This window comes from Trachinotus anak, unplaced genomic scaffold (assembly GCF_046630095.1).
Source record: "Trachinotus anak isolate AG129_WGS33_773 ecotype Australia unplaced genomic scaffold, CSIRO_AGI_Tana_v1 ptg000015l, whole genome shotgun sequence".
NCBI classification, from domain to species: Eukaryota; Metazoa; Chordata; class Actinopteri; order Carangiformes; family Carangidae; genus Trachinotus; species Trachinotus anak.
The window spans coordinates 15,366,071-15,391,386 of NW_027273866.1; the positions used below are offsets into that span (position 1 = coordinate 15,366,071).

General features: G+C 42.6%; 3 protein-coding genes and 1 non-coding gene across 9 annotated transcripts; 2 read left to right on the top strand and 2 right to left on the bottom strand.

Annotated features, from left to right (window-relative positions):
* The first annotated feature begins 179 nt into the window (after positions 1–179).
* LOC139633004 (uromodulin) lies at positions 180–6,196 on the top strand. Its single transcript, XM_071498327.1, has 9 exons — positions 180–423; positions 1,236–1,324; positions 1,463–1,567; positions 3,600–3,760; positions 3,844–3,979; positions 4,432–4,526; positions 5,182–5,350; positions 5,586–5,700; positions 5,836–6,196. Exons 1-9 carry the CDS (start codon positions 336–338, stop codon positions 6,009–6,011), a joined length of 1,134 nt encoding a protein of 377 aa, XP_071354428.1. The 5' UTR covers positions 180–335; the 3' UTR covers positions 6,012–6,196.
* Positions 6,197–6,643: 447 nt separating this feature from the next.
* Positions 6,644–12,647, top strand: fbxo30a (F-box protein 30a). The gene is made up of 3 exons (XM_071498019.1): positions 6,644–6,848; positions 7,794–9,861; positions 9,976–12,647. Exons 2-3 carry the CDS (start codon positions 7,849–7,851, stop codon positions 10,177–10,179), a joined length of 2,217 nt encoding a protein of 738 aa, XP_071354120.1. The 5' UTR covers positions 6,644–6,848; positions 7,794–7,848; the 3' UTR covers positions 10,180–12,647.
* A 1,419-nt stretch (positions 12,648–14,066) lies between these two features.
* On the bottom strand, positions 14,067–14,149 carry trnal-uaa (transfer RNA leucine (anticodon UAA)). The gene has a single exon. It is a non-coding gene; the product is annotated as a tRNA-Leu (tRNA).
* Positions 14,150–14,948: 799 nt separating this feature from the next.
* stx11a (syntaxin 11a) lies at positions 14,949–21,137 on the bottom strand. Of its 6 annotated transcripts, XR_011693631.1 has the most exons (5): positions 20,987–21,137; positions 18,693–19,585; positions 18,044–18,374; positions 17,679–17,910; positions 16,301–16,879 (listed from the first exon to the last, which is right to left on the bottom strand). XR_011693631.1 is itself a non-coding variant. In XM_071498022.1 (3 exons), exon 3 carries the CDS (start codon positions 16,295–16,297, stop codon positions 15,416–15,418), a length of 882 nt encoding a protein of 293 aa, XP_071354123.1. In that variant the 5' UTR covers positions 16,298–16,879; positions 17,679–17,828; positions 18,044–18,371; the 3' UTR covers positions 14,949–15,415. The 6 variants fall into 6 exon arrangements, 5 of the variants coding, with proteins under 5 accessions (XP_071354123.1, XP_071354124.1, XP_071354122.1 ...); XM_071498022.1 differs by lacking the exons at positions 18,693–19,585; positions 20,987–21,137 and having other exon boundaries at positions 14,949–16,879; positions 17,679–17,828; positions 18,044–18,371; XM_071498023.1 differs by lacking the exons at positions 18,693–19,585; positions 20,987–21,137 and having other exon boundaries at positions 14,949–16,302; positions 18,044–18,371.
* Positions 21,138–25,316: the final 4,179 nt, after the last annotated feature.

The following is a 25,316-nucleotide window of genomic DNA, read 5'->3' on the forward strand; positions in this document are numbered from 1 at the left end:
GCTCCCTTTAGTAAGGAACAGTTGTAAGATGTTTACTAAGAGGACATCACCGCAGTAGGCGGTAACATACGTGTTACCTTGGACTCCCCTCAGTTCCCCCTATTCATGTACGGAATCTCATTGTTGGTGGGGACATCATTCAAGCTGGTGTTTTAAGGCCGGAGGGAGGCTCCCAGTTCATTAGAGCCGTGTTTCGAGGGCTGGAGTAAGAGAGGGGGTACTACATCTTGTGGTGACAGCGAGTTCCCAGAAGATTCACAGAGTTTCAGGGGAAAAGGGCCAAAAGGCAGTGGAGTCGCTGAGCGCAGAGAAACCAGAGGGAGAGTCCTGGGAAGATGGCACCTGCCAGTTTGGTTTTTGCCTGGCTGCTGTTCACCATGAGGGTGGTGATCTCGGCGGTCTATCTGGAGCCTGAGGAGGAGGGTGAGCTCACACCTCACATTACCCGACCAGGGATTCAACAGCAGAGGTGTAACTTGAAGAAGTCGTTAGAGAATCTGTTTTAATACTGATTATTTTAGTTTCCCTGACTGCAAGAGATTTGAAATGTTCTTATAATCACAGTTTCTGTCACAGCAGCAGCAGTGAGTGTGATATTGCAATAAATGTTTAGTACTAATGAAGGAAGTATTCAGTTAGTTTAGTTAGAAAAAAAAAAGAACCAATACCAGACTGTGAAAATACTTAATAAGAAGTAAAGTTCTGCATCTAAAATCTCACTTAAGTACAAGTACAAAAGTTTTATCAGCAAAATGTTCTTAAAGCAAGAAAAGTTCTTATTATGCAGCATAATGACTCCTGTCAGAGTTATATTATCATATATTGTAGTTTTGGTCATTACCATTATTATTGATGTAGAAATGTGTAAGCAGCATTTTACTTCTTTGTGTATTATTGGGTCATTTAATGTACAGCAATGTGTCACATTTAAAGAAATCATCTTATGTACAATATTAAATCAAAATTAACTTTAGCTGTGAGATAAATATGGTGGAGTGAAAAATACAGTAATTTCCTCTAAAAAGTAACAGTGAAAGTATAAAGGAGCAGAAAATGGAAATACCACAGTAGTTGAGTAAATGTAAATTAATTATGTGATAATGTAGTAAATAGCAATGTCTAAATATTAAGTTTAAGAGAGAGGTGTGTAGGAAACAAAAGGGATAAAAAAAAAAACAAACCTTCAGTATCTTCTCATGAGAAGTTTTTATCAGTTTTTCTCTTCTTCCCGTCAGAGCTTAATGAAACTGTCATCTGCACCAACGATCACATGGAGGTTGTTATTCCCAGTGCTTTTTTCCTCAACAAAGTGCCTCCCGTTTATGTAAGTCTGCACCAGCAGAAGTATTTTCCCTAAAAGCAGACATTCCCTGGTACTGATTTCCTATATATTTGCAGTGTGATTTTGCTTAATAATTGAATATTGTTTTGTTTTGTGTGTGTTTGTGTTTCCTCTGTTTAGGTTTGGGATTTGCATTTAAATGATCCAGAGTGTCGTGGCGTTGAGGTGGGAGATGACTATGTTTTCAGCATAAAGACAAACCTGTCAGACTGTGGGACTATAATGGTAACGACCTTCAGTCTTTAGTTAAACATTTGCTTTAAAGCCTGTGAAAGTTTCTGAGTCAGGCCATGTCTGCAGGATAGAGTCTAAAAAAAAATGTTGCACGTGAACCGAGACATTTAGAAGAACTGCTAACAAAGGAAGAAGACACCACCACGCTCCACCATGAAGACAAACTACACTTGTGATCTCTATTATTGACAACATAAAATCCCCATCATAGTAAATTATATATTTTACGGTGTCTCACGGTTGTTGTGGGAACGGGAATGGGACGTACATGTGGACTGAGACCCTCTGTGTTCAGATGGGCACTTTGGAATTAGCTCATAGAATGATAATAAGATGGACAGAGAAAGGCACATACGCTGAGCCCAGACAGAAAGGAGTGAAGAGAAAAGAAGGGGGGGTGGCATGCAAGTCAAGAAAGAACGGTGGCGTTGTTCCTTTTCCCTATAACAGGGCAGGACCTTATTCAATGCAGCAATGGGAATTCAAACGACCTTGTTGCCCTAAATGATCAGAATTGACATGGAAATGATGATTATTTGTTGAAGTTTGCTGAATAGGAAGGCCATAAATCATTGGCCAACTAGCCCCCTGATTATCTTAATCCGGCCACTCACATGGATTCAGTCTTTGGAGGGGTTCAGTCCCTACTTCAGCACACAAGTGTCCTTGAATTTCTTGCTTGGAATGCATGAAGGTTTTTCTTGTAAAGCAAGCAAAAGTTTAACACGAGAAGGAAATCTCCCAGCAGTTTTACAGGCAGCTTTTTGTATAGAGGCTGAGGGAAGGTATGCCTGCTCTGGATAAGATGGCTGTTGCTAAAGGGGAAGAATGCTATAGGTGTCAATCTTGCGTTCACCTTGACCTTAGAGCCTTTTAAAAACTTCGCCGTCAGAGAAGAAATGACTGAATTGCTGGGGTTAAAGGTCAGACATTTTCATTCAAACATGACAGCGCCCTTGCTCATGTTTCAGTGATAGTTTTGTATTTGTGAGACACAGAGCTGTTGTATAACCAAGTGAAAGGTGCAAGTGTCAGTCGTGTCATGAAGACCTGCTGCTTGCTGTAGAAACCTGTCAGCGGTTGCTCATAGTGGGGGGTCGTGTGTTTACCGAGAGGTAGTAAAAGATGTCTCGACCGTTAGAGCTCGGGGCAATTCATCCTGCGCAGTGCCCACAGAGGCCGTCCTCCCTCTGCACCCAGCAGGGGCCCAGACAAACCTTGGACACAACCTTTTCACCCGTCTCCGTTTTACGGTTTCACCAACGTCACTTTGCCAGCAGAAGAGTATTGAACAGCGTCTCTCACATTTACAGTGTGAAAGGATGATGGCTGTTGAAGTTACAGCTTGGGAAAGAGGTTAAATAAAGTCCCCTCAGTAGCTCCTGCTGCTACTTCAGATAATTACAAGTGGAAATGCTGCAGCTCACACGGCTCACAGGGGACGTCACAGTAAATGGAATATTTGAGGGTTTTGATTGTTTGTTGGACAAAATAAAGATGTTAATGAATCTGGTGAGAATTTTTCACAGTTTTCTGGTGTTTTATTGACCAAACCAATAACCAGTTATTCAAGAAAATAATCAGCAGATTAGCTGATGGAAATAATTAGTTGGTGTCAGCCCTAATGTCAAGTACCGCTGCTCTCGCACTATGTAGAGCCAGCACTGTGAAATGAAGTTTTAATGTTCGTTTAAATAGCCTGTTTCTCACCAGATAAATCAGCTGTTTCTTGCATGATCCGACATGAGCAGACAAATTAATCATTCGGCCAATTAACATAAAATTAACATTAAACTTGACGATGAGTTGATAGTTTCAGTCATCTTTTTCAGCAATAGTGGCAAATGTTCTCTAATCCTATCATTTCAAATTTCTGAATTATCTTCTTTTATTTGCCTAATGTGATAGTAAATTTGTTATCTTACAATTTTGCACATTTTACCTCATAAAATAAGCAATTTGAAGACTTTGAAGAACTGATTTATTTCCCTCCTGACTTTTGTATTTTTTGTTCTCTCCCTAGGCCTCGGATGACACACACATCATGTTCATAAACACCATACACAACAACGACTCAGACATTATAACAAGAAACTATATCAACATAACGTTCGTGTGCCGCTACCCCATCAACTACATGGTCCAACAACCCAACGGTGAGAACATGATCAGAGTGGATGTCAGGTACGTGTGTTTTTATTCAAATGACTCCTGATCTGCTCTGTAACAGCATTTGTCTTTAACACGTGGCTCGTTAAACTCCACAGAACGATAACTCTGAACACAGAGGATGGAAACTTCTCCGTGTCAATGTTACTGTACAAGGATGAAGCCTTTGAGGACAGATGGACCACTGTGCCGTCACTGACGCTCGATGATGACATCTTTGTGAAAGTTTTCATGGTAAATCAAGTCACAAACTCCATTTCTGTTTTCTGTAGTATTAAAGACTTCTGATCTCATATTAACCTGAATATTGTGTGAGAGTTAGTCGCACATTATTCCACCATTTCACCTCTAAATGGGGAAAACTGGGAATAAAGTGTTATTAATAAGAGTAAAATGCCTGTAAAGAGATTGTGTATGGTGAGCTTTGACTTTTAGAGGAAAACACATTAAAGGATTTGAAGTATTCTTGCTATTGACAGCTATTTTTGGGTTAGGTTAAGTGTGTTGTTACATGACATTAAGCAACATGTTGTGTGGCGGGGTGCTGGAAATCTAACACTCCACTCGTGACCAGATCCAGACCAGTCATTTGAGTGCCGCTCTTCTTCTCCCCCATGTTGTTATAACCTCCTAGTACAGCTGTTGTTTACTGTGAATCAGCATTTCATGGCCTGTCTGCCCCACAGATACCGGCTCACCTGATGCTGCGTATGGAGAGATGCTGGGCTACACCAACCAGTGATCCATACAGCAATATACAGTACACCTTCATCAGAGACAGGTCTGCGTTGCACAGTGTGTGTGTGTGTGTGTGTGTGTGTGTGTGTGTGTGTGTGTAATATGAGCTGACAGGGGAAAAAACACATCTCATAATCGATATAAAGATCACAAAGCTTAACCTCTTCCATCTTGCAGCTGAAAGAGTGAGAATAAGTAGGTTAAGATTTACATATTCATACAAGAGACTTTAAGGACGGTGTGTTGAAACCTGCTTATGGCTCTGCTATTTCACCACACTTGCAAGTAGCTCTAAGTCCTCTTACGTGGGCGCTGTTGAAATCTGAAATAAGAGAATTTGTTGCTTAGAGAGCTGGCCAGACAACAACTCTCAGAGCCTGGTCATGTGACTCCCGTCTGAGAGGCCACATGCGTTTGAGTTCAACAGCTGTGCACGTCCTTGACAACCAGGCAGTATTTGGGACTGTTAGCAACAGCGAGAGCAATGAAATGCACAATGATTTCACAACGCAGGGGGGTAGAGAGAAAATACTCAGACAAATCTGTCCCTCACTGGTAATATTCACATTATTTCTAAGCTTTGCAGCTCACCAGGGGTTAAAATCTGTTCCTTCTCTCTTTTTTTTAAGTACAGTATTTTATTCTAGATTTAAATCTCACTGCCACCAGGCACCTGACTTCTTTGTCTCCCTCCTCAGCTGCCCGGTGTTGTCGAACGAGCAGACCCTGAGTGTTCTGAGAAACGGCCAGGGTCCAGAGGCCATGTTCAGGATACAAATGTTTAAGTTTGTCGGCAGCTCTTACACTAACGTCTTCCTCCACTGCAACGTCCAGATCTGCCACAACGGCCCAGGGCTGTGCCAGCCTGTGAGTGAGCTCGCACAGCACCCATTCCTCAGACTGAGAGTCAGAGGCCAGTTCAGACAAGTAGCCTGCTATATGTGCAGCTTATGTCCTTAATATAGACCCATCAGGCTGGAATTTATTTTTCAGATACATGAGCTAGCAGTTAAGCTACCCTGATTTTAAACATGCACTGCTTGACCCCGAAGCCAATAGCATATCTTCTCTTTTCATGGTTTACTCATGTATTTCCAAATAGAACTGCTCTGATGAAGATGGATTAATGAGGATGAGGAGAGACATCCCACTGTCCCATACAGTTTCTTACGGACCAATCAGACGACTACTAAACAATAGTGAAAAGCCCAACCTGAGTATGTCTTTACCTTTTATATAATCTATGTAATTTATATGGGTTTTGCAGCTTCAGCTCTTGATTCTTCAAGGATCAGGTAATGACAACTATTTATATGCAAAGTGTGGTTCCAGCTGTTGGATTTTCTCTGTAGATGCAGGTGGAGTCCCCCCTGTGGAGACTTTTGTCCTCGGAGGGCTGCTGGTGGTCTTGCTGCTGATCACGGGGGTGTTTGGGAGGCTGTGGCTCCGCTCCAGACGTTTCTACCCAGCCCGGGAGGCGCAGCTCACTCTGTCCAACATTCATCACATCTCAGAGGTGGCCTCATGAGACAGGGGCTCTGCAGCCTTTCTGAGCAGACGGACGGACAAACAAACGCATACACATGTACAAATACGAACAAACATGCACAGGTGTGATCTATGATAAGAATAAAAGTCTTTCAAATGTTTCTCCTTATAAAATGACTGATGTTTTGTAGGAAATTGACTCAATAAAGGTCTTTCTTAAATGTTGCCCCTGTTTTTTTTTTTCTTTCCACAAGTCATATAGACTTTTCAACTGCTGAGTAGGAGTAGGAGAACGGGATGTTATGGACAGGTGTACATAAGGTTGTGATCATCATCCAATTTCATGCAGACCCAGAAGCAGAAATAGAGCATATAGGGGATGAATAAATAGCCAATGCTGTGTTATCCTTTGTATTATTAAGGGGGTGATGGAGTTGATATATTATATTTTATCCACCTATGCTTTTCCCATTATATATTTAATTTCAATTTGCCTGAGAGTCTACACCCATTAAAATCCAAAAACATCACAGACCTTTCCTGAGTGGTAACATGTAAGACTGACCTTCGGGTTTTCCCCCCTCGGTCTATTTCAGTGCCCTCTCACATAAACCTAAATATGACTCGACGTTTTACGTGATGACGTAGCGCCGCGGCGCACAGCACCACGACCAACACAAACGCGACCGACTCAGAGCAGCGAAGGTCTCAGAGCCGAGCAGCCAGCCGCGGCCGGTCCATGCCGCCAGCAGCCCTGGGACACGTTCAGCACTGTGAGATGATTGTGTGGCTGTAGTTTCGGCGTTGCTGGTGTTGACGGAGCCGATACAAGTAAAGACAGATTAACAGAATTCATCCGGAGAGCCCCGTAACTCGGGTAAGCAGTTTCTAGAAGCGACCAGCTAGCAGAGCTAAAGACGTGTAGCTGCTAATGCTAACTGGCTGGCCATGTTGTTGATGTTCTTTTGTTTAACTTTGCAAACTTTTGTGAATTAAAACTTCACCTTTTCTGTTGTACAGTTATCACTAATATAACTTTTTATGCTTTAACATACTATAGCAATAATGTTGGCGCTAAGACTGTATTTAGACAGAATGATAAGAACCGGCTATTGCTGTGTTGTTTGTGTTTTTAGCTGTTTGCTAACTTGCCAGTTATGCTTGCGTAATTTAGCCAGCTAGCTGTTGCTGGCAGTGGCTGTAAAGGCTTGAACAATGGCTCTCCTGTGTGGTATTGCTGTTTGGACTTGCAGCATTGTTGTGGGCTTTAAATTATTGTGTGGTGTCCTTTGAGCCAGCATTCATTATCCCTTCACTCAAGCCACGCTACCAAATAAACCCGAGCCTAATGATTCAGAGGTATTTACCTCTTGGGTCTGTCGCGGCCGGGAGGCAAACAGTTTGAATAACAAGCTGATATTCTCAAGGGTTTGTCTGACTTGTCAACAAACTGCATGAATGAATGGCAGGGATCCTACAGGTGAGGTGTCAGGTTTGCCCTGGAGTCTTGGAAGAACTTGTGTCACCATGAAACTTAAGAGGGGTGTTGTGAAATATTACTGCCTAAAGATTTAGTAAACATGCACAGAACATGTGTGAGACGAGGTTACAGAGTACTTTGAAGGCATTGGACCCCACGTGTGTTGTGTCAGAGTGTTTGTTGTTTGTTGTTCGTTAATGTCCATGGGATAATGTAACACCAGCTCACTCTGCTCCAGCTGACGGCTCGGTGTGCTTGCCTAAAAACATTGTTGTTATCATGGCATGTTTGAGGTTTCTCAAGAGTTGTGAAACAAATACGATTCTGTTGACTTTGTTTCAGGGTTGAACTCTTCACATCTTTTCCCCGTTGGACAAGAAGCAATAAAGTAAAAGAAATGGAGAATCTGCACCCCCACTGCCTTAAGTGCATCAACAGAAGATGCATGGTGAGACCAGAAACGGGTGTTTCCTGCGACCTCATCGGCTGTCCTCTTGTCTGCGGGGCAGTTTTTCACTCGTGCAAGCTAGAGGAGCATCGTCTACTGTGTCCGTATGAACGGCTGCCGTGCCTAAACAGCGGGTTTGGCTGCCCGTTCACTATTGCAAGGATCAAGATGGCACATCACCTTGAAACGTGCCCGGCAAGTATAGTATGTTGTACTATGGAGTGGAACCGCTGGCCTGTGAGCTATGCCGATCGCAAGTCCTATGAAAACTTGAGCAAAGACTTTGATGAGGTGGAGCAGCTAGACATGGCCTTGGCCCTGCAGGATCAGAGGATGTTGTTAGAGTCCCTGAAGGTAACGACCACTGTGTCAAAGAACGGAGAGAGAGAAGCGGATGAAAGTGACAAGATGGCCACAGCATCAAGTTTACCAGAGACAGTGTTAGGTAATGGATCAGTGGAAATGGAAGATGAGCCCTATACTGAGTTGTATAGCGCCTCACATGAGACAAGCAGAAATTTTGCAGCGGCCTTGGACATCCTCACTAATTCCAAGGATATTGATGTAATTGTTGGAAATCTAAATGGAGAAAAGACTGATAAGAATGGAGCACTCCACAATGGAGAAAATGGTGATAGTCATAATGTTTATGTTGCTGAAGGTGGGAAGAATGTAGATATGCAGGAGAGTGACTCTGGTTCAGAGTGTGAGCTCGGAGCTGTGGGTGGAGTGGACTGCGCAGTGGGGACAGATGGAGAAGAAGATGGTATTGGCTGGGCAGAGGAACATGATTTTGTAGAGTTGTTTTTTGAAGAGAAGGAAGATATTATTGAGGAGCCAATAAATGATTCCAACCTCGTCTGGCCAGAAATGCCTCAGGAGTACATGCCTGTTGTAGCTCTGGGGCCTCCTGTGCCCCAAGAAGCACCACTTTCACCTCCAATGCCATTCCTGCTGTCTGATCATGTGAGAAACAACTTCTTGCAACACTTACCCACTGAACTCAGGTATAGGTGCTTGGAGCGTAAACTACAGAATGTAGAAGTCCTTAGGGGTATAAGTATGTTTACATTTAATGGACGCAGGGCTCTGCTGTCAGACCCTTACTTGTTTCGAGCAAAGATGGAGGACAAGGCTGTAGACACATCTGACCTGGAGGTAGCTGATGACCCCATGGGCCTCCACGGCATCGATCTCATCACTGCAGCTTTGCTCTTCTGCCTCGGCGATTCTCCCGGCGGCAGAGGAATCTCGGACAGCAGATTCGTCGATGGCTATCACATTGACTTTGGTACTCAGACGTTCTCCTTCCCTTCAGCCATTCTTGCAACCAACACCATGGTGGGGGATATTGCCTCAGCCTCAGCCTGTGATCACGCCAGCCCACAGCTTTCCAACCCCAGCCCTTTCCACACTCTCAGGCTGGACCTGGTGCTCGAATGTGTGGCTCGATACCAAACCAAACAGCGCTCCATGTTCACCTTTGTGTGCGGGCAGCTGTTCCGGCGGGATGAGTTCTCGTCTCATTTCAAAAATGTTCATGGGGATATCCACGCTGGACTCAATGGCTGGATGGAGCAACGCTGCCCCTTGGCCTACTATGGCTGCACCTACTCCCAAAGACGATTCTGCCCATCTGTACAGGGCTTCAGGATCATCCACGACAGGCACCTTGGCTCTTTTGGGGTTCAGCCTGGTCTACCTTTAAAAAATGGGGACAACCCCCCAAGAACCACCCGTCACTTTGGCTCCCAGAGCGACCGATTCAGCAGTCTTCCATTGGAGGTGTTGCAACACGTAGCGAGCTTCCTGGACAGCTTCAGCTTGTGCCAACTATCCAGAGTGTCCCGCACCATGAGGGATGTGTGTGCCAGTCTGCTCCAGATGCGTGGCATGGTTGTCCTGCTGTGGGAGAAGAAACGGCGTGCTGATGGCTCTCCGTCATGGCAGATTACAGACAAGGTTAGTCTTTTTTTTTTATTTATATATAAATTTGATCACAGTCTCACCTGTCTGCTGTGTGGACATTACGTGCACTGCATGAAGAGTAATGGATTCATTCTGTCTGTCATCCAGGTTTGGCGTTTCAGCACAGCTTTCGGTACAGTGAATGAGTGGAAGTTTGCCAACATCGCCAGCATGGCCGACCACCTCAAGAAGTGCAAGTTCAATACGATTGCTCGTCGGGAGGAGGCCATCCCTCTGCCGTGTATGTGTTTCACCAGAGAGCTCACAAAAGAGGGGAGGTGTTTACGTTCAGTTCTCAAACCAGTAGCATAAGCGATGAAGTCACCTTTTGGACATTTCTGAGACCATCAGAACTCAAATACACATGTATTCTCCTCCAGTGTTTACAGACATTAGTCTCTTCCAGCCTCAGAAAGATAGAAAACTCCTGGCTGGATGTTATAAACTGTTGTTCTTTGCTTCACTGTGGAAAAAAAATCTTCACTCCCATAAATAAGACAAAGCCAGTAGTGGGCCGATTCATATTTCAGCAGAGGCTGACATACTTCAATCACAGATCAGGATTGTAACAAGCAAATTTAATTGCTAGCCTTGTATCCTGCTCTCTGATGGATTTATATCAATACCACTGTACTGAAGTTCTACCATTATCTACTCTGACATTGTGTAAATAATCAGATGTTTCGATGTAGAATTTTTTTATTTTTATATCTTAAAGTCAGTACTGTGCTACATTGGAGGTCAGAGTAGAGCCTTAACTTGTGATACACTTGATTTTCTAGTCTTGAGGTTGTTCAGAATGTCTCAGTGAGATTTCTCAGCTGCTTCTAGCTGGAAGAGTTTACTGGTATGTTGCACGGTTTTATATCTTATCCTGATACCTAGCGTGACCACGCGTGTACTGCTTAGAGCTCGTAGATTTCACGCCGTTGATTCTACACTTTAAGACTGACCAAACATCTGTGGTAGCTCTGCACAGTGTACTCCATTGTACAGGATGATTGAACTGTATCACTGTGGATGTTGATTTTTGCTCACCAGCATAAGCATGTCACCATCACCGTGTTTGGTGTTTAAATGTAGTGCGTGTTGTGGTTTTGCACACAGCGCTGAAGTTATGACAGTAACAAAGGTGGTCCATCTTCTTCTCTTCTTCTCTCACCTGTGACTAATGGGCTGGCGCGTTAGTCAGGATGAGATACAAGATAACACTATTCAGCAGCCGCAGTACATTTTTAGCTGTGGTTGACTTGTGGTTTGACTTTTCTACCAGCTACTTTGATAAGTAACCAGCAATTGTGATCTAAATCTAAATGTAGCAAGGAAAATAATGAATGTAGCCAGTGAATAACAGAATCCATCAGTGAGTGCCGGTAGTGAGCAGGAAGCTTGGTTTCCTTCCCTCAGTGTCAGACCTCATCAAACCCTGCAGGCCAGGTGTTTAGAACTATAGCAGGCACACGCTTCCCTCCAGTAACGAGCATCACTAATTATCTCCACATTCATTATTTATCATGTTTGTATGTTTTTGGCACTACATGTTCACTGTGTTCAAATGTTTTGGTGTCTCAGGGCTGCAGCATGAAGCACTGTCTCGCAGTAGATTGTGTGTGTGTAGTCAACAACATTGCTCAGAACGACAGGGCGACTTGTCAGCTGCTTGATTATTGCCGGGTCTTAGAACTGACTGGTGTACCACTCAGTATTATTATATCATAACGGTGTGTGTTGCAGTGCTGGACTAACAAATTACATGTTTTTGTGTTTGCCATCCATCAGCGTTGTGCTTATAGTTGAGTAACTGAAATAGGCTGTCAGTGAAAATACTGTTTGATTGTTCTTTTAAAACATGGAGGCTTGTTTGGTTTGTGGACTTTGAGGTCTGTTAACACATGAACATGACATATTTTGCTCCCCTATATGAGAAAATAGCTGGAATGCAAAATTGGTTAAAAATATCACAGAAAAGTGATTACTGAAAAGAAAAAATTATATTCCTTTGAGAAAACTGTGTTTTTGTTGTTTTTATATTTTTGAAGTTTGACGTAAAGCCCAAGCAATGTTTGAACGAAGTTGTCTGTTTATTCTAGTCCCAATTTGTGTTTGGTTTATTTCTTATTTTTTTGTACTGGTACTGTTATTTGGAAAGAAAAAAAATCTGCCTCTGTAATGTCTAGATTTGTATTTGAATTATTGATTTGCACATGAAGGCATGTACTGTAAAATTTAAATCATGATGCTGAGGGCTTTTCTTCGCTCAAGCAGCAGGAATTGTACTCCCTTGTGTTCTGCATGTGAGTTTGATGTCTTTGGCAAATGTTTCAGTCCAGTTGCAGGCTCATTTACACAGCTGATTTCTCAGGCACAGTGCATCAGTCTAGTACATTTTCATATGAGCTGTTACATAAAAAAAAAAAAAAAAAAATCTTGTATCATGATGAAGTTCATCCGGATCTGATAGCATGCCTCATTCTTCAGCTCTTAACCCTTTAAATCGATGAAGTGGAATGAGCTGAGCATTAAATCGGTCGTTTGCGCTGCTGAGGTTCACCCAACCTTGAGACAAATGTATTCGTCTACAACACACTCCTGTTTTTCAGCAGCACAGACAAGTCTTTGCAGGCACCTGGAGTGTATCAACATTTTCATCAGAATTTGAAGTTTTGTTTTCACTCCTGCTGAAGTGTTTTGTTTTTTTGTTTCACCACAATATGCCTGCTTCATTTGTTTGACTTTTGAAGCATTTTAATAAAGAGGCTTTCTGTTTTTAAATATCCATATATATGCTTTGATTTGCTTTTACTGTAACTTTCCAACACCTGTGCCAACATAACTCACTAATGGATTACATTGGAAAAAGTGAGAGAGCTTCCTGGTTAAGTAAAAATTGTAAAAGGGTATTGTGCGCACATCCTGCCGTGTCTTTAGGCCAGGTGGGTGCTAACAGATTTATTGAAGGGATAATGGAAACTTTGGACTAAAGCTCCCAAAATGCTATTGGACTGAAAACAGGCGATGTTTCAACCTCGTTGGGTTTTTCATCAGGCAAATGGCCAATGTGACAAAGAACCAGGTAGTGTATAGATAAGTACAAAGTGATTACAGCCTGTTGATGTCACAGTCAAGCAAGCAAACAAAAAATATACAACTACCCTTGAGACAACCCTTTTTGGCACAGTATCACCAATTGAAATATTTGCAAAGTTATGTTGGACCAATAAAGCTTTGGGAGCTTTAATCCAGTATGTAGATTCTCCTTTTTTTCTTCTCAGATTAAAACACTGCAATATTAGTAATGGATTTTGTCTGACCAGTTATTCTAGGCAGAAGTGCCTCTGATTTATTTCAGAGGTGGTTTAACAGGCAGTTTGTCTGGATTTCCTGCCGCTAGATGGCGCCAGGTCGCCACCAGTTCAGCTTCCCAGACACTAGAAGCTCCAGACGGCAGGAAATGTTTTCCTCCACCGTGGTGAATCTTAGCTTTGTGTTGTGTTGGATGTAAACAGCGAAGGGAAATGAGATGAAGTCTTTAGGTTTTCAAGTGTGACTGAAAAGTGAAAGAAAAAAATAAACATTTAAAACGTTTTAAGGGTTTAAATTACAGGCCGCACTTTTATTTTCTTTTTTCTTTTATTTCGGCTTGTGTTGACCATCATGCTGAAGTGAGAAACTCTTCTACACCCTCAGAAACAAGGAGCATTTAGCTGTTTTCTGGTGTTAGCTCCTGTGTTAAAGTACTGGTCAGACAGTAAACAGGAGGAAAGACAACACTGCCCTGAATGTTACAGGCTGCAGCAGCGGTTCTGTTTACACTGGGCCAGACTACGCAGTCAGACCTTGATTTAACGCCGAGATACACAGTGAAACATGCTGTCTATTTTTATTTTATTACCCCAGAAAGCCCCATTACAAAGGGAAACACAGTCTAACCTTTCTGCTGGAGTCGAGGTGTTTTCCCCTTTGTGGTTTTTCCGAACCTGTGCAGCTTTGTTAATTGTCTGTGGTGTGTGTTGCTAAAATAAGATTAAACGATGAAAACCCTGCGAGAAGCATCAATCACTGACAGTCACTCTCACGTCTGATCACCTTCACCTGGACAAACTCAGTGTAAGGGAGCAAGGCGCAGTCTCACTGTGCATTTCACCATTTTCACCATTTTGTTGCTGAATTTGCTGAATTTGAGCTTAAAATTTCCACTTTACCAGGAGTGGGGTTCGAACCCACGAGGACTATTGTCCATTGGATCTTAAGTCCAACGCCTTAACCACTCGGCCATCCTGGTGAGTGCACGGCGACCCACAGCCGGGGGGCCTGACCCCACGGTGGCAGGTCGTGATGGCTACCTGGGCGGACCCGCAGCGCCACAGTGCAAATGAGGCCGGTCATGATTCCAGTAAATGCCCCCCCCCACACACACACAAACCACACAGCTCTGCAGAGGAAGTGCAATCATTGCACACCCGTTTCAACACTTAGAAGAGGCAGTCATGTCTCAGAAGTGTCTCTCCCATACTGTGTGATGGTCACATGGTGTCTCCGCTTCAGCTGCTGGCTGCCATTCCCCCAGTGTCACATCCAGGAAGACAAAGGTCTTTTTAATTTGACTATCATCACAGTGAGAGGACGAGGGACAGAGGCCTGCTGTGCAAACAGAAAGTCCTCTGACATGATTAGTTTCCCATTCTCTCTGTTGTTGTCACACTTGCCTGCATGGACAAATATGTACACACGAAAAAAAATCATAAACCTGCCTCATAATACAAATATGTTTGACTCTGGGTGTGTGTCGGCAAAATCAATACCAGCCACGGGGAAACATGGGATTGAAGCTCAGACAGTTGCATCACTGAGAACAGGAGGCAGGTCTTGAGAAACACAAAGCGCTATAACTATACACAGGGGAGGCCAAGCCTGTAGTGGTACAGGCCACACCTATCTATCTTACCTCCCCTGCTGACCACAGGCTGAGTGTGTCTGTGTTTACTGTATTTCTACAGAGGTGCTAAGCAATGGCTGCAATAAGAAACAGGCCTACTTTCAGTTCCAGTTTCAAGCTTAGCGATAGACTTACATTCAGGCACTAAAAATCAGCCACTCTAAGGCCTTTATTAAGTAAATCATACCTTACATCACTTAAATATCTCATATTAACAACTTACAAAGCTGAAAGTTTTAGAGCAAGAGGCCTGAGACTTGTGTATAAAATAATAGCTTAGACGTCTTTACGGTTATCTTGCAACGGCTGGTCTCAGTAGCAATCAGGAAACATAACACCCATATCACACTGTACACATTTGCATACGAATGTGTGGTTTGAAAATACAACAGACTCTTCTCCTCAGACCGGCTCAGTAAAGAAAATAATAGTGAAATTTGGACACAACTGCTGCTTAAAAATGGACTCAATGCCTCATTAGAGCTAAATAAATACACCACAATACAAACCAAAACAAAGTATTACATGCATCTTTGCACAGGAAGCCGATTCGCATCTAATCTCAGTATTTTGACGTCACTGAGAAATAAGAAAATTTTAATTGATGATGTCTCAATTGCAGCATGGGAAGCAACAGCAAAAGAGTTTCTTGCATGGATTGTTTTTCTTGTATTTCACAGCCTTCTTGATCTGGGTTGTAGCCTTGACAACGTAGTCCTGAGTTGCACTGACGTTTGCCTCTATGTTATCCAGCATGCAGCCCTGCTCCTCCACCAGCATGGCCATCTGGGAGAAAAGCTCATGAATGTCTCTGATGCGGCTCTCCAGCTCCAGGAGCTCCTTGTGCCGGTTCTCGATCTCGCTGAGGGCAGATCGGGCAGTCTTTCCTTCCAGGAGAAGATTATCCGAGAAGACGTTCCACTTGCCCGTCTCGATCATCTCGTCTATCTGCTCCCTGGTCACTTCCTTGCCCATGATCTCCGCTTGCCTCTGGATGCGGGTCTTGCAGTTTTCCCTCTGGGTCATCTCAGCCTCGTTGTACTCGGACATGGCGTCGTGGAAGGCCCTGGTCAGAGACACATACTGCGAACGCACCATGCGGGCCACAGCTGAGGTAGACCCGTGCTCCTCCTCCAGGTGCTTGCTCAGCCTCCCCAGCTTCTCCAGCCGAGCGTAAATGGCCTCCCCTCTGGCCTTGATGTCCCGCCCCAGAGCGCTGGAGTCCCGTTTGATGCTGCTTATCCTCCTGACTGACGTGAGGAACCTGGTGTTCTGCTTCCCGAGACGCTTCACGTCCATTTTGAGCAGCAGCATCTCCTTCCTCATCCCCTGGGCCTCCTTGTAGATGCCGTCCATTATGTCTTCGCCCTCAAACACGATGGCATGTTGCTCCAGATGGTCCTGATCCTCAGCAGTGTGGTCCTCCTCAGGCCTGCGCCCCACCTCTGCAGGCCCGGGGGTGAAGGTCTGCAGCTCACTAAGTCGGTCCCTCATCTCACCTGCAAGAGGAGTCAGGAGCTTTTACTCATGAAAGGAAAAGTTTGACATTTTGGAAAAATAAGCGTATTTGCTGTCTGGCAGAGAGATAGATGAGAGGATCCATAACACTCTTGAATCTGTCTGTTAAATATAACGCTACAGCCAGAGGCCGGTTAGCTTAGCTTAGCATAAAGACTGGAAATGCAGAAAGCGATAGCCTCTCTCTGTCCAAAGATTTCAAGAATCCATCTACCAGTTGTACCTGTTTAACAAATAAATAATTAGATGTTCATTTGTCAGTTTTATGGTTGGTAGCAGATAAATGTTTAGACTGGGTCAAGCCAGCTGTCTCCCTGTTTCTTCTGAAAGGCTCCTGGCTGCAGCTTCACTACAGAGTGTCAACAGGAGGAAACAGCTACTATGGCTTTGTTCACAAGTAACAAAAATCTGAAGTTCACAAATTAATATGTTATATCTAATATGTTTAATCAGTCCCAAAACCAGTGTTGTCAATTTATGGGGGGTTAATTGCCAGACTATTACTTCCCTCTGAGCAGTCATCAGGCCATCAGTAGAGACCCCAGGAAGTGGTTCCACCTGAGAAAATAGTCCAGGACATGACGCCACAAAAACAAAAAAAAACTACAAATTTGTAGCAGATCTTTGTTTTTTCTTTTTTCCTCTCCTATTAATCCTCTCACGGCCTCTCAGATTTATTTTGTGCCTCTTTGGAGAGCCCCAACCCACAGGTGGGGAACCACTGGACTAAAAAAAAAACAGTATAAAAAGTAATGAAACTAGCTCCACCTCAACCAGCGACAACAATAAAGTGCTTCTTGCAATGACACATCAGAACTAAAGATCGAATGACGTAAGATATAAAAAAAATGTCATTACTTAATAATAAACCACAGGCTCCATTTTCCTGCAGAATGGACAATAAACACTTTTTACTCTTCAAGAACACTTTGCTGATGATGCTTACATTTTAAATGCAGGACTTTCACTTGGACTATTCTTAATGTTTAGTGTCGTAGGACTTCTACTTATCATATCTGTTACTGTATGAATAATTATTCTACCCTTGTTCACATAAATCTTCTTCTAATGCCAGGTGAAAGATGTCTTGTTTCATTTAAAACTAGATTAATTACAGATATAATAAGAAGAAATCTGCTATATTTCACAGGATATGGACACTTAGAGCAGGTCCATTAGTCCGCTTAGTGCCTCTTAAGTGCAAGAATGTTAGATCTTGTGAATAAGCTGTGTCAGCATAGTATCACTGTCATTTCTCTGGGTATTGTATTGTAAACTATATTATAGGGGCATGATTTTGTGTATGATACCTTTTATATGTGCAGTGTAACTTGGGAAATGTGATATTTTCACTGACTTGATCAAACAAACTTCCACCAGTGTGTGTGAGCTCTGAAGGAAGCTGCTGGGCCACTTCCTCAGCTGGGACGACTCTCAGGGCGTCGTCTTCAAAGAGTGGCCCGGTTCCTCACACAGTGTCGGGATGCGTTCAGGTGAAAGGAAGAGTCTCACGAAACGAAAGAAACCACACCGACAAACGTGAACGCATCAGTGCTCATCACCGCTCGGTTGATGAGGAAAAAGAAAACCTGACACAGTAACAAGCCGTGATACAGATCAGTGCGTGGGTCCCTGCCGAGTTGTGACTCCACAAATCATTTCATCGATTATTTGAGGTAGTTGATCAAAAAAAAAAGAAGAAAGAACCCGGAGCACACATACCTGGTTGTGTTGTCGTCCAGCGGTGCTATGCTGCTCAACTCACTACAGCAGGAGAGGCGATCACTGACACGCTCATTTCCTCTTTTTCTCTCCGTTCTCTCACCAAATTTCAACATGTGCAAGAGTCAACCAGCTCCCAGTGTTTAAAAGAAGCTCACACACACTCACACACTCACACACACACTCCTCTGCCTGCAGCAGGCACCAATGCGGAAGATCACGCCTTCTCCCCTGCACTTCACACTCCTCGCAGCTCCTCCGCTTTCAGGCATTGACATGTTGTTTTTTTGTTTTTGTGGGTTTTTTTGTCAAAGCCTGCAGGTGACACTTTCTGTTGCGACACATGACAGACATGAAGTTTTTAAAACTTTATTAGCAAACCTTCAAACATCATTGGACCATATCATCCCAACATCTCTATATAAGGCCTGTGCACACAGGTAACTGCTGCTGGATGCATGATGTAACTCCATCACTAACTTTATCAAACTGTACTTTAGGTATCAAATGTACAAAATTAGAAGTACTGCAGTACTGGATAAATATTACTGATCCATTTAGCAGCATTTTACTCATTTTACTACTGTCTGTTGAGACAAACTGAAAATGTTACTGAAGCACAGTGTTGGAATATAGTACTTTTACTCACGTATACTGTACTTGAGGTACGTAGCTAATTGTAATAACAGGGGAAGCAGCCACAGAACAGCTTCTTGAAGGGGTTGTTCTTATCAGATGTAGTGGCTCTCTCCAGCTTGAATATTCCTTCCTGAACGGCCACTCCAGCATTTTGGACATTTTTCTGGATGTTTTCGACGGCGGCCCCCTGCTCCTCCACGAGGACGGCCACATCCAGGAACAGCTCCTGGATCCCCTCGATCCTCTTCTCCAGCTCCAGCAGCTCCTTGTGACGGCTCTCGATCTGGAGGAAAGCAGAACGGGCTGTTTTTCCCTCCAGCTGGACACTGAACACAGTCAACTCCTCCTCGTCCATCATCTCCTCCAGCTGCTCCTCGCTGACCTCCCTGCCCACCACCTCCATCTGCCTCTGGATCTGACGCTTACAAGCCTCCCTGTGGCTCATCTCCGTGTCATTGTAGCTGAACATCACCTCCTGCAGAGCACTGGTGAGACACTGGTACTGTGTTCGAGCTATGCGTGCTGTAGGGTCAGAGCTGCCACGCTGGGCATCCAGTTCCCCTCTGAGAGCGTTCATCCTGTGCAGCCGCTGCAGCACACCTTCTGCCCTGCATTTAATATCTGCCCCGATTTTACTGGAGTCCCGCTTTGTTGCAGTGGCGTATGTGGTCTTGTTTAAGGCCTGGTAGTTCACATCTTTCAGCTCACTGATGTCGTTCTGGATCTGCTGGATCTCCAGACGTATCTGCTGGGCCTCCTGCAGGACGCCATCCAGGTCCTGGTCAGAATGTGCCGCTGCCGCTGCCGCTGCCGGAGGCCCTGACAGGTCGTCCAGCTCCACCGTGCTGAAACCCTCTGAGTCAGGCTGCACCTGATGTAGGTTCCCCAGTCTGTCCCTCATGTCTGACAGGAAGACGACACAGAGAGAGAGAAAAGATTTAGATTTATTCAGCTGGATGTGAGAATCAGAAGAAGCTTCTTACAAAGGATCACAAAATAATTAAACCTGCAAAAAACTTCTTTTGTCACTGGCCGCAGAAACAAGGTGTAAACACAACACTGACAGCAGAGGCCCAGATATTAGGACTTTTAGTCCATAGTGTAAGTCAGTCTCCAAAAACACTGGATCCTACATATCCCACAATGCATCTCACTTTTAAAAGACATTGGTGGAGCGTTGTTTTAACTTGACATGGTGAACTCTCCTTTTATCTCTTTGATCAAATAAGACATGGCAATTCCTCTTTATATAATGTGGGACCTTTAAAACTCAGACACCTGCAGCCTTTAACAAGGGGGCACCAGTAGACACTGTTTCATTTTAAGGGCTCACAACTGAAATAAGTTGAGAACCACTGAGAAAAACTTAAACAGCCTGAGAAGACTTTCAGTAAAACATCCTTCATACCAGACGTAGCAGCTGGGCAAACCTCTAGGTGGTGAACTGACTGACACTCATTGAAAAGCTCGATGCTGACGGACTATTACACTCTTACTAAAGAAGGAATCTGTGCTATGAACTCTCCTCTGCTGAAGTTAGAAACTGATTATTGAGATTAAAGAGCATTGTGATAGATTTGGGTGTATGAATTCTCCTTGAAATGAAAACACACTAAATGACAGATCATCAAAAGACCAAGACCCATTAGTTTCAACAAACAAGCATGTCCTTGTTCTTGTGTTAAATGTCTCCTGAAGGCGTCTAACAGGCCTGGCTCCAGTCAGCGCCACAGGGAGCAGGACAATGTAAAGCTTATGTAATCAATAAGCACAGCAGGCGTGAGCATCCACCTCTTGCTCTTCAGTATCATGTAATCTTAGACGAGCATACTTGAACAACCAGGCCATTTAATCTCATTCCTGACTCGCCAAACGAGTTTTCAAGTAGAAAAGTATAGTGTTAAAGGATTTTAGCTGGTTTTAAGTGAAGGGATTTACAGTACTTTGAATTTCAGCGTTTTAAGTGGGATTCAACAGAAATACCAGTGGAAACATCAGCAATTGTGAACAGCCTGACAAAAAGCAGTCATCAACCAGCGACACAAGGAAGTCTGGTTTGCATTGGGCAATGTTTACAAAAGAAAAATGCAAAACTTTCATTATTTTTGACCCATTTTTCTCCAAGAGTGAGAGTAAAGAGGCCTCAACTGTCAAACTGAGCTTTCTCGTCTCTTCTGAATTTTAAGTTAGAAAAAACAGACCTAAAAGACCCCCTCAGGTAAACCTTAAAAAACAATGAATATGTAAAACTATAATGAGAGCTTACTTGTATAGCTGTGAGTTATCTATAAAGGGTTTCTTCACCTTCTGTATCACAAGCTGATCACATAGAAATCCGATAGATCAATGGATCCAAAGTGACGGCTGAAGAAAGCGTGAGAGGTTTTTTAAAAATGTAAACCATCATCACCGATGCACCTGTTTAAGAGGAAACAGATAGAAACAAAACTTTCTGCATTCCTGCTGTGTCACATGGATGCTCCAGGAGTGACGTGCAGTAAGGTGAAGCCAAGCCTCTCGAAGATGCATCATAAAGATGACGGCTGATATGCACGTGTTTGCATTTTTCTGCCCTGGCAGGTCAGCTGTTACTCAAATATCTTTGTGTTTATTGATAGATTTGTAAGTTGTGTTTCATGTCTAAGTAAATAAGGGGGTGAAGGGTTGTGAAAAGATACTGATGTTAAGCTAAAGGCATGAAAAGAGAGAAAAAGAAAATATGTTAGATAACATCAAAGACAGAGTCATCTCACACTTGGCGCCCAAAGCTTGTCAAAAATACAGAGGAAGTATTTTAGATATGCTATCGTCCACAAAGCGGGTGGGACTGAAGCGTTCAGATGTGATAAGAAGTGATGGAGTCTTGCAGAAGACAGTCTGTGTTTCATTAAATGCAATCTGACCAAGCCTCGCTCTCACAATGCACGCAGGGAAACCACCAACTGTCAAGTGACTACCAGTCATGTTGCCAGAAAGAGAAGCTCGAGAATGCTTGCACGACGGAGCTGGATGGTTGAGCTGATGTGTAGGAAGCTGTGTGACACAGTCATTTCCACAGCCAGCAGTGGATTGTGTGTGATTAGTAATTTCCATCAGCCTCCATGGGTTTGAGTCATACTGGCTTCTTTTCTCAGAGGGGATTTTTCGCAGAGTTAGTCCATAGGTACACACTCCTCCAGTGTTCGCCTCTGACACTTAATTCTGTAGAAGAGAAGCATGAATGAAACAAGTTGAGGCTGAAAGATCCCCCAGTAAACCACAACGCAAGCAGCAACCTCTCCGTCATTGTTTCGTTTTTTGTTTCATTCACCTGGTCAAGACCTGACATGTTCACACGTTCGTGCAGTTTACCTGGTCTGTACTTTACTCTAGAGAAAGAAAGAAAGTTTTAAATATATAGTTTTGTTGTTTGGTTCTCCATTTATAACTTGAATTGAACTAAAGCACTGGATTTTAAAGAAAATATTCAAAGTCATAAAAAACAACCCAAATATCCGGACTCCATGTGAAGTAGTAGAGCAAACTTTAACCAGCAAACAAAAGTTACATTTACATTAGAAGATGCTTCAGAGTCTGACCTCTGGATTTCCTGTGGTGGAAAGTAAAAGCACATTTACTAAAGTATTGTACTAAAATTCATTTTTCTGCTGTTTCATCAATATTAACAATCTAATTATATCAAAAACAAGAATATGTCATTTTTCCGCATTATGACTACTTTTTAAACTTGACGTGCCGGTAATATTTTCGTAAAATATACTTATTATATTGTACTTTCAATTAAGTATGATTTTGACTTTTACTTGTAATATAGTATTTTTTTATATTGGTGTATTGTTTCTGTAATTTCCTCTGTGTATCTTTAACCGTGGTCTGTGCATTTTGGTGGAGTATTTATTTTACCCAGCAGATGTCAGTGCTACAGCAGTATCTGCTTGGTAACTTTATTCTATGGAGTTTACATTAACAAAGCCTGATTAACAGGTTTATTTATTTTATTTATTTTACTTTATTCCAGACACATAGGTCCACATCAGTTACAAAATAAAAATAAAAGGTAGATAATAATAAAAATAAAAAGTAGATAATATAATATGGTATGGTAATTAAGATCATTATTTGTATTAGTTACAGATGTATAAAGACAATGCTGATTTGTGTTAGTGTGATGACTCAAACCAATAAAAATCTGACATCCATTAAGATAAACTTTGATACAACTTTATCCCAGGAACAGTAATTATATGCAACAGCTCACCACCCAGATCAACAGATACACACAAATTAAACTATTAATCAAAGAACTGATAAAATTGAAAGGCATTAAACTATAAATGGTATTTGTAAAACTATTTTATTACTATTACATTAAAAAAATGTAATGTTTGTAAAACATGTTAGGAACAAGCGTATCACTGTAAAACAGTTATAAATGAATCAGTGAGAAATAAATAAGTTCCAAAACATGAATTCATTATGTGATTATTTTAATAGGTCAATAAAAATATTTTAAAAATAGAAATGTGGATATTGGTCAAAGCATTACATTTGCTTTGTTGATTTCTGGCAAACTCAGCCCAAAAAAATGAACAAGTTGAAAGGTCTAACTTAAATCTAGTTATTTCTGTTCAGTCACCTGGTTCTGATTTGAGCAGCATGTTTTTTTATCAATACACTGTGTTTCAGATGTAGACTTCCCTGGTCGCCAGTCAGCAACCGAGCATGTGATCAGGTGAAATCTAGCTTGGCCTTGTATATGCTCCTCAGTGCTGCTCAGAGGTCGGAGAGACCAGACCGGGGTCCAGGAACGCTGAGAAACAGTTTGGTCTGAATGTGCCAAGAATGTATTCTTAATTAAAGGCTGTAAATCTGCTAAACACCAGGACAAAGGTCTATTTTGTGCACTTGGAAGCATTAAAGTAGCACAGTTTAGCCCCCCACCACATCTCTGTGCCAGATTTCTGTTGCAGATCCTTTCTTAGAAATAAAAAAATTCATCTACATCAAGTTTAAATGTCACCAAAAAAATGTACTGATAATCAAGGTGACACTGCAGTGGGTCATTAGTTTTTTTTCCCACTTTTTGGATTTTCAAACATGGTTCAATACTTCTCGCTCTGTCAGATTGTCTTAAACAAACTTAAACTTAAAATTGAAGTTGATTTTACAGATACAAAAGGAAATATTAATCAACTTGTCTATTTCACTGGTGTTACTTTAGGAATGAAACGCATACACAGCTGCCGTCTCTGTTTTTAAGATGTCTGTACCACAGCAGGTTTACGGTCATTTTTAAAGCTCTCTTGGTTCTTTTTTGCTGAAACAAATGCTAATATTATGATGTAAAGTCTGCGGCAAAAGCAAAAACTACAGAATCAAAACTCTGCTGACCTTCTTTGTTTTAAAGTTTTTATGCGCAGACTAAGAAACTTCAGCTACAGACGCATTCATCAGGTTTAAAAATGTTATCTGTAAACTTATTTTGATGCCCTGAAATAGCAGGAAAAAGTGTACACTTATATCCTACACACATTCTCACTGACTCACCGAGAACCCCTGCGTTTCATTTCATTATATTGCATCAGGCCTCTGGAGTTAGGTTGCTGTAATCGGTGGAGAAAACATCAGCTGTTTTCAGTTATCCAAAGCTGTGACTCTAATTAATTAAACTTATTAGCTTCCTACTAAGGTTCACATAACAGCACCAGTGTCTCAGAGCATCTGATCAAATTAACATGAATGTCTGTCATGAGTTCGGAGATGTTTCTCCGCTCTGAGATTTCCCAAGATCTAACTTTGTTCAGCTTTGGTGACACATCACTGTTGCTTTAAGTGAACCTGTCCTGAGCTTTACCTCCGGGGTAAACATGGAAGCTGCAGAGGGTAAACAGCCGAACAGGGGCATCTTATACTGGTCTGAGGTCATCTAAACCCAACGGGTCGAGGCAGACCCCCCACCCTGAGCCCGGTTCTGTTGGAGGTTTCTTCCTGTTTTTCCTCCCCCCTGGGAACTGTTGGGTTTTTCTCTATAACAAAGTCAGGTCTCAGCCTTACCCTGTAAAGTGCATTGAGATAATGTATATTATGATTTGGTGCTATACAAATAAAATGGAATTGACTGGAATTGATGTATTTCCAGGTGTAAAGTCACAAAAAGTTTCACAGATGACATGACTGAGTTAAATAACTGTCATGAAAGCAAACAGATGGTGGGTGACAGTCATATTAATAGTGAACTTAAGGAAGTGGTAGTGGGTAAGGGGGGTGGGGGGGTGGGGTGTCTCAGCAGGGTGACATTGTTGGGATGATGTTTGCTTTAAGGGCCTCTGGTTTATTACCTTCCCTCTAAGCCCGACTGGGAACCAAAGCTCAGTTGAAAGATGTAGTAAGAGACACAGACAATACAGATTATAGCAAAATAAAAACTACTAAAGCGCTGGCAGGTTTGTGTGGAGGCTGGCACACTCACAGGGCAAAGCTAGTGGAGCCTTGTGTTCGTTAACAATGCTTTTCCTGAGGTCCTGGCAGTAAAATGGACAAATCATGAGGAACGCAAGAAATGACAGCAGGAATAACAGACTTTAAAGGACCTATGGACATATTTGCCAAAATCTTATTTGACAAAATGGACTTT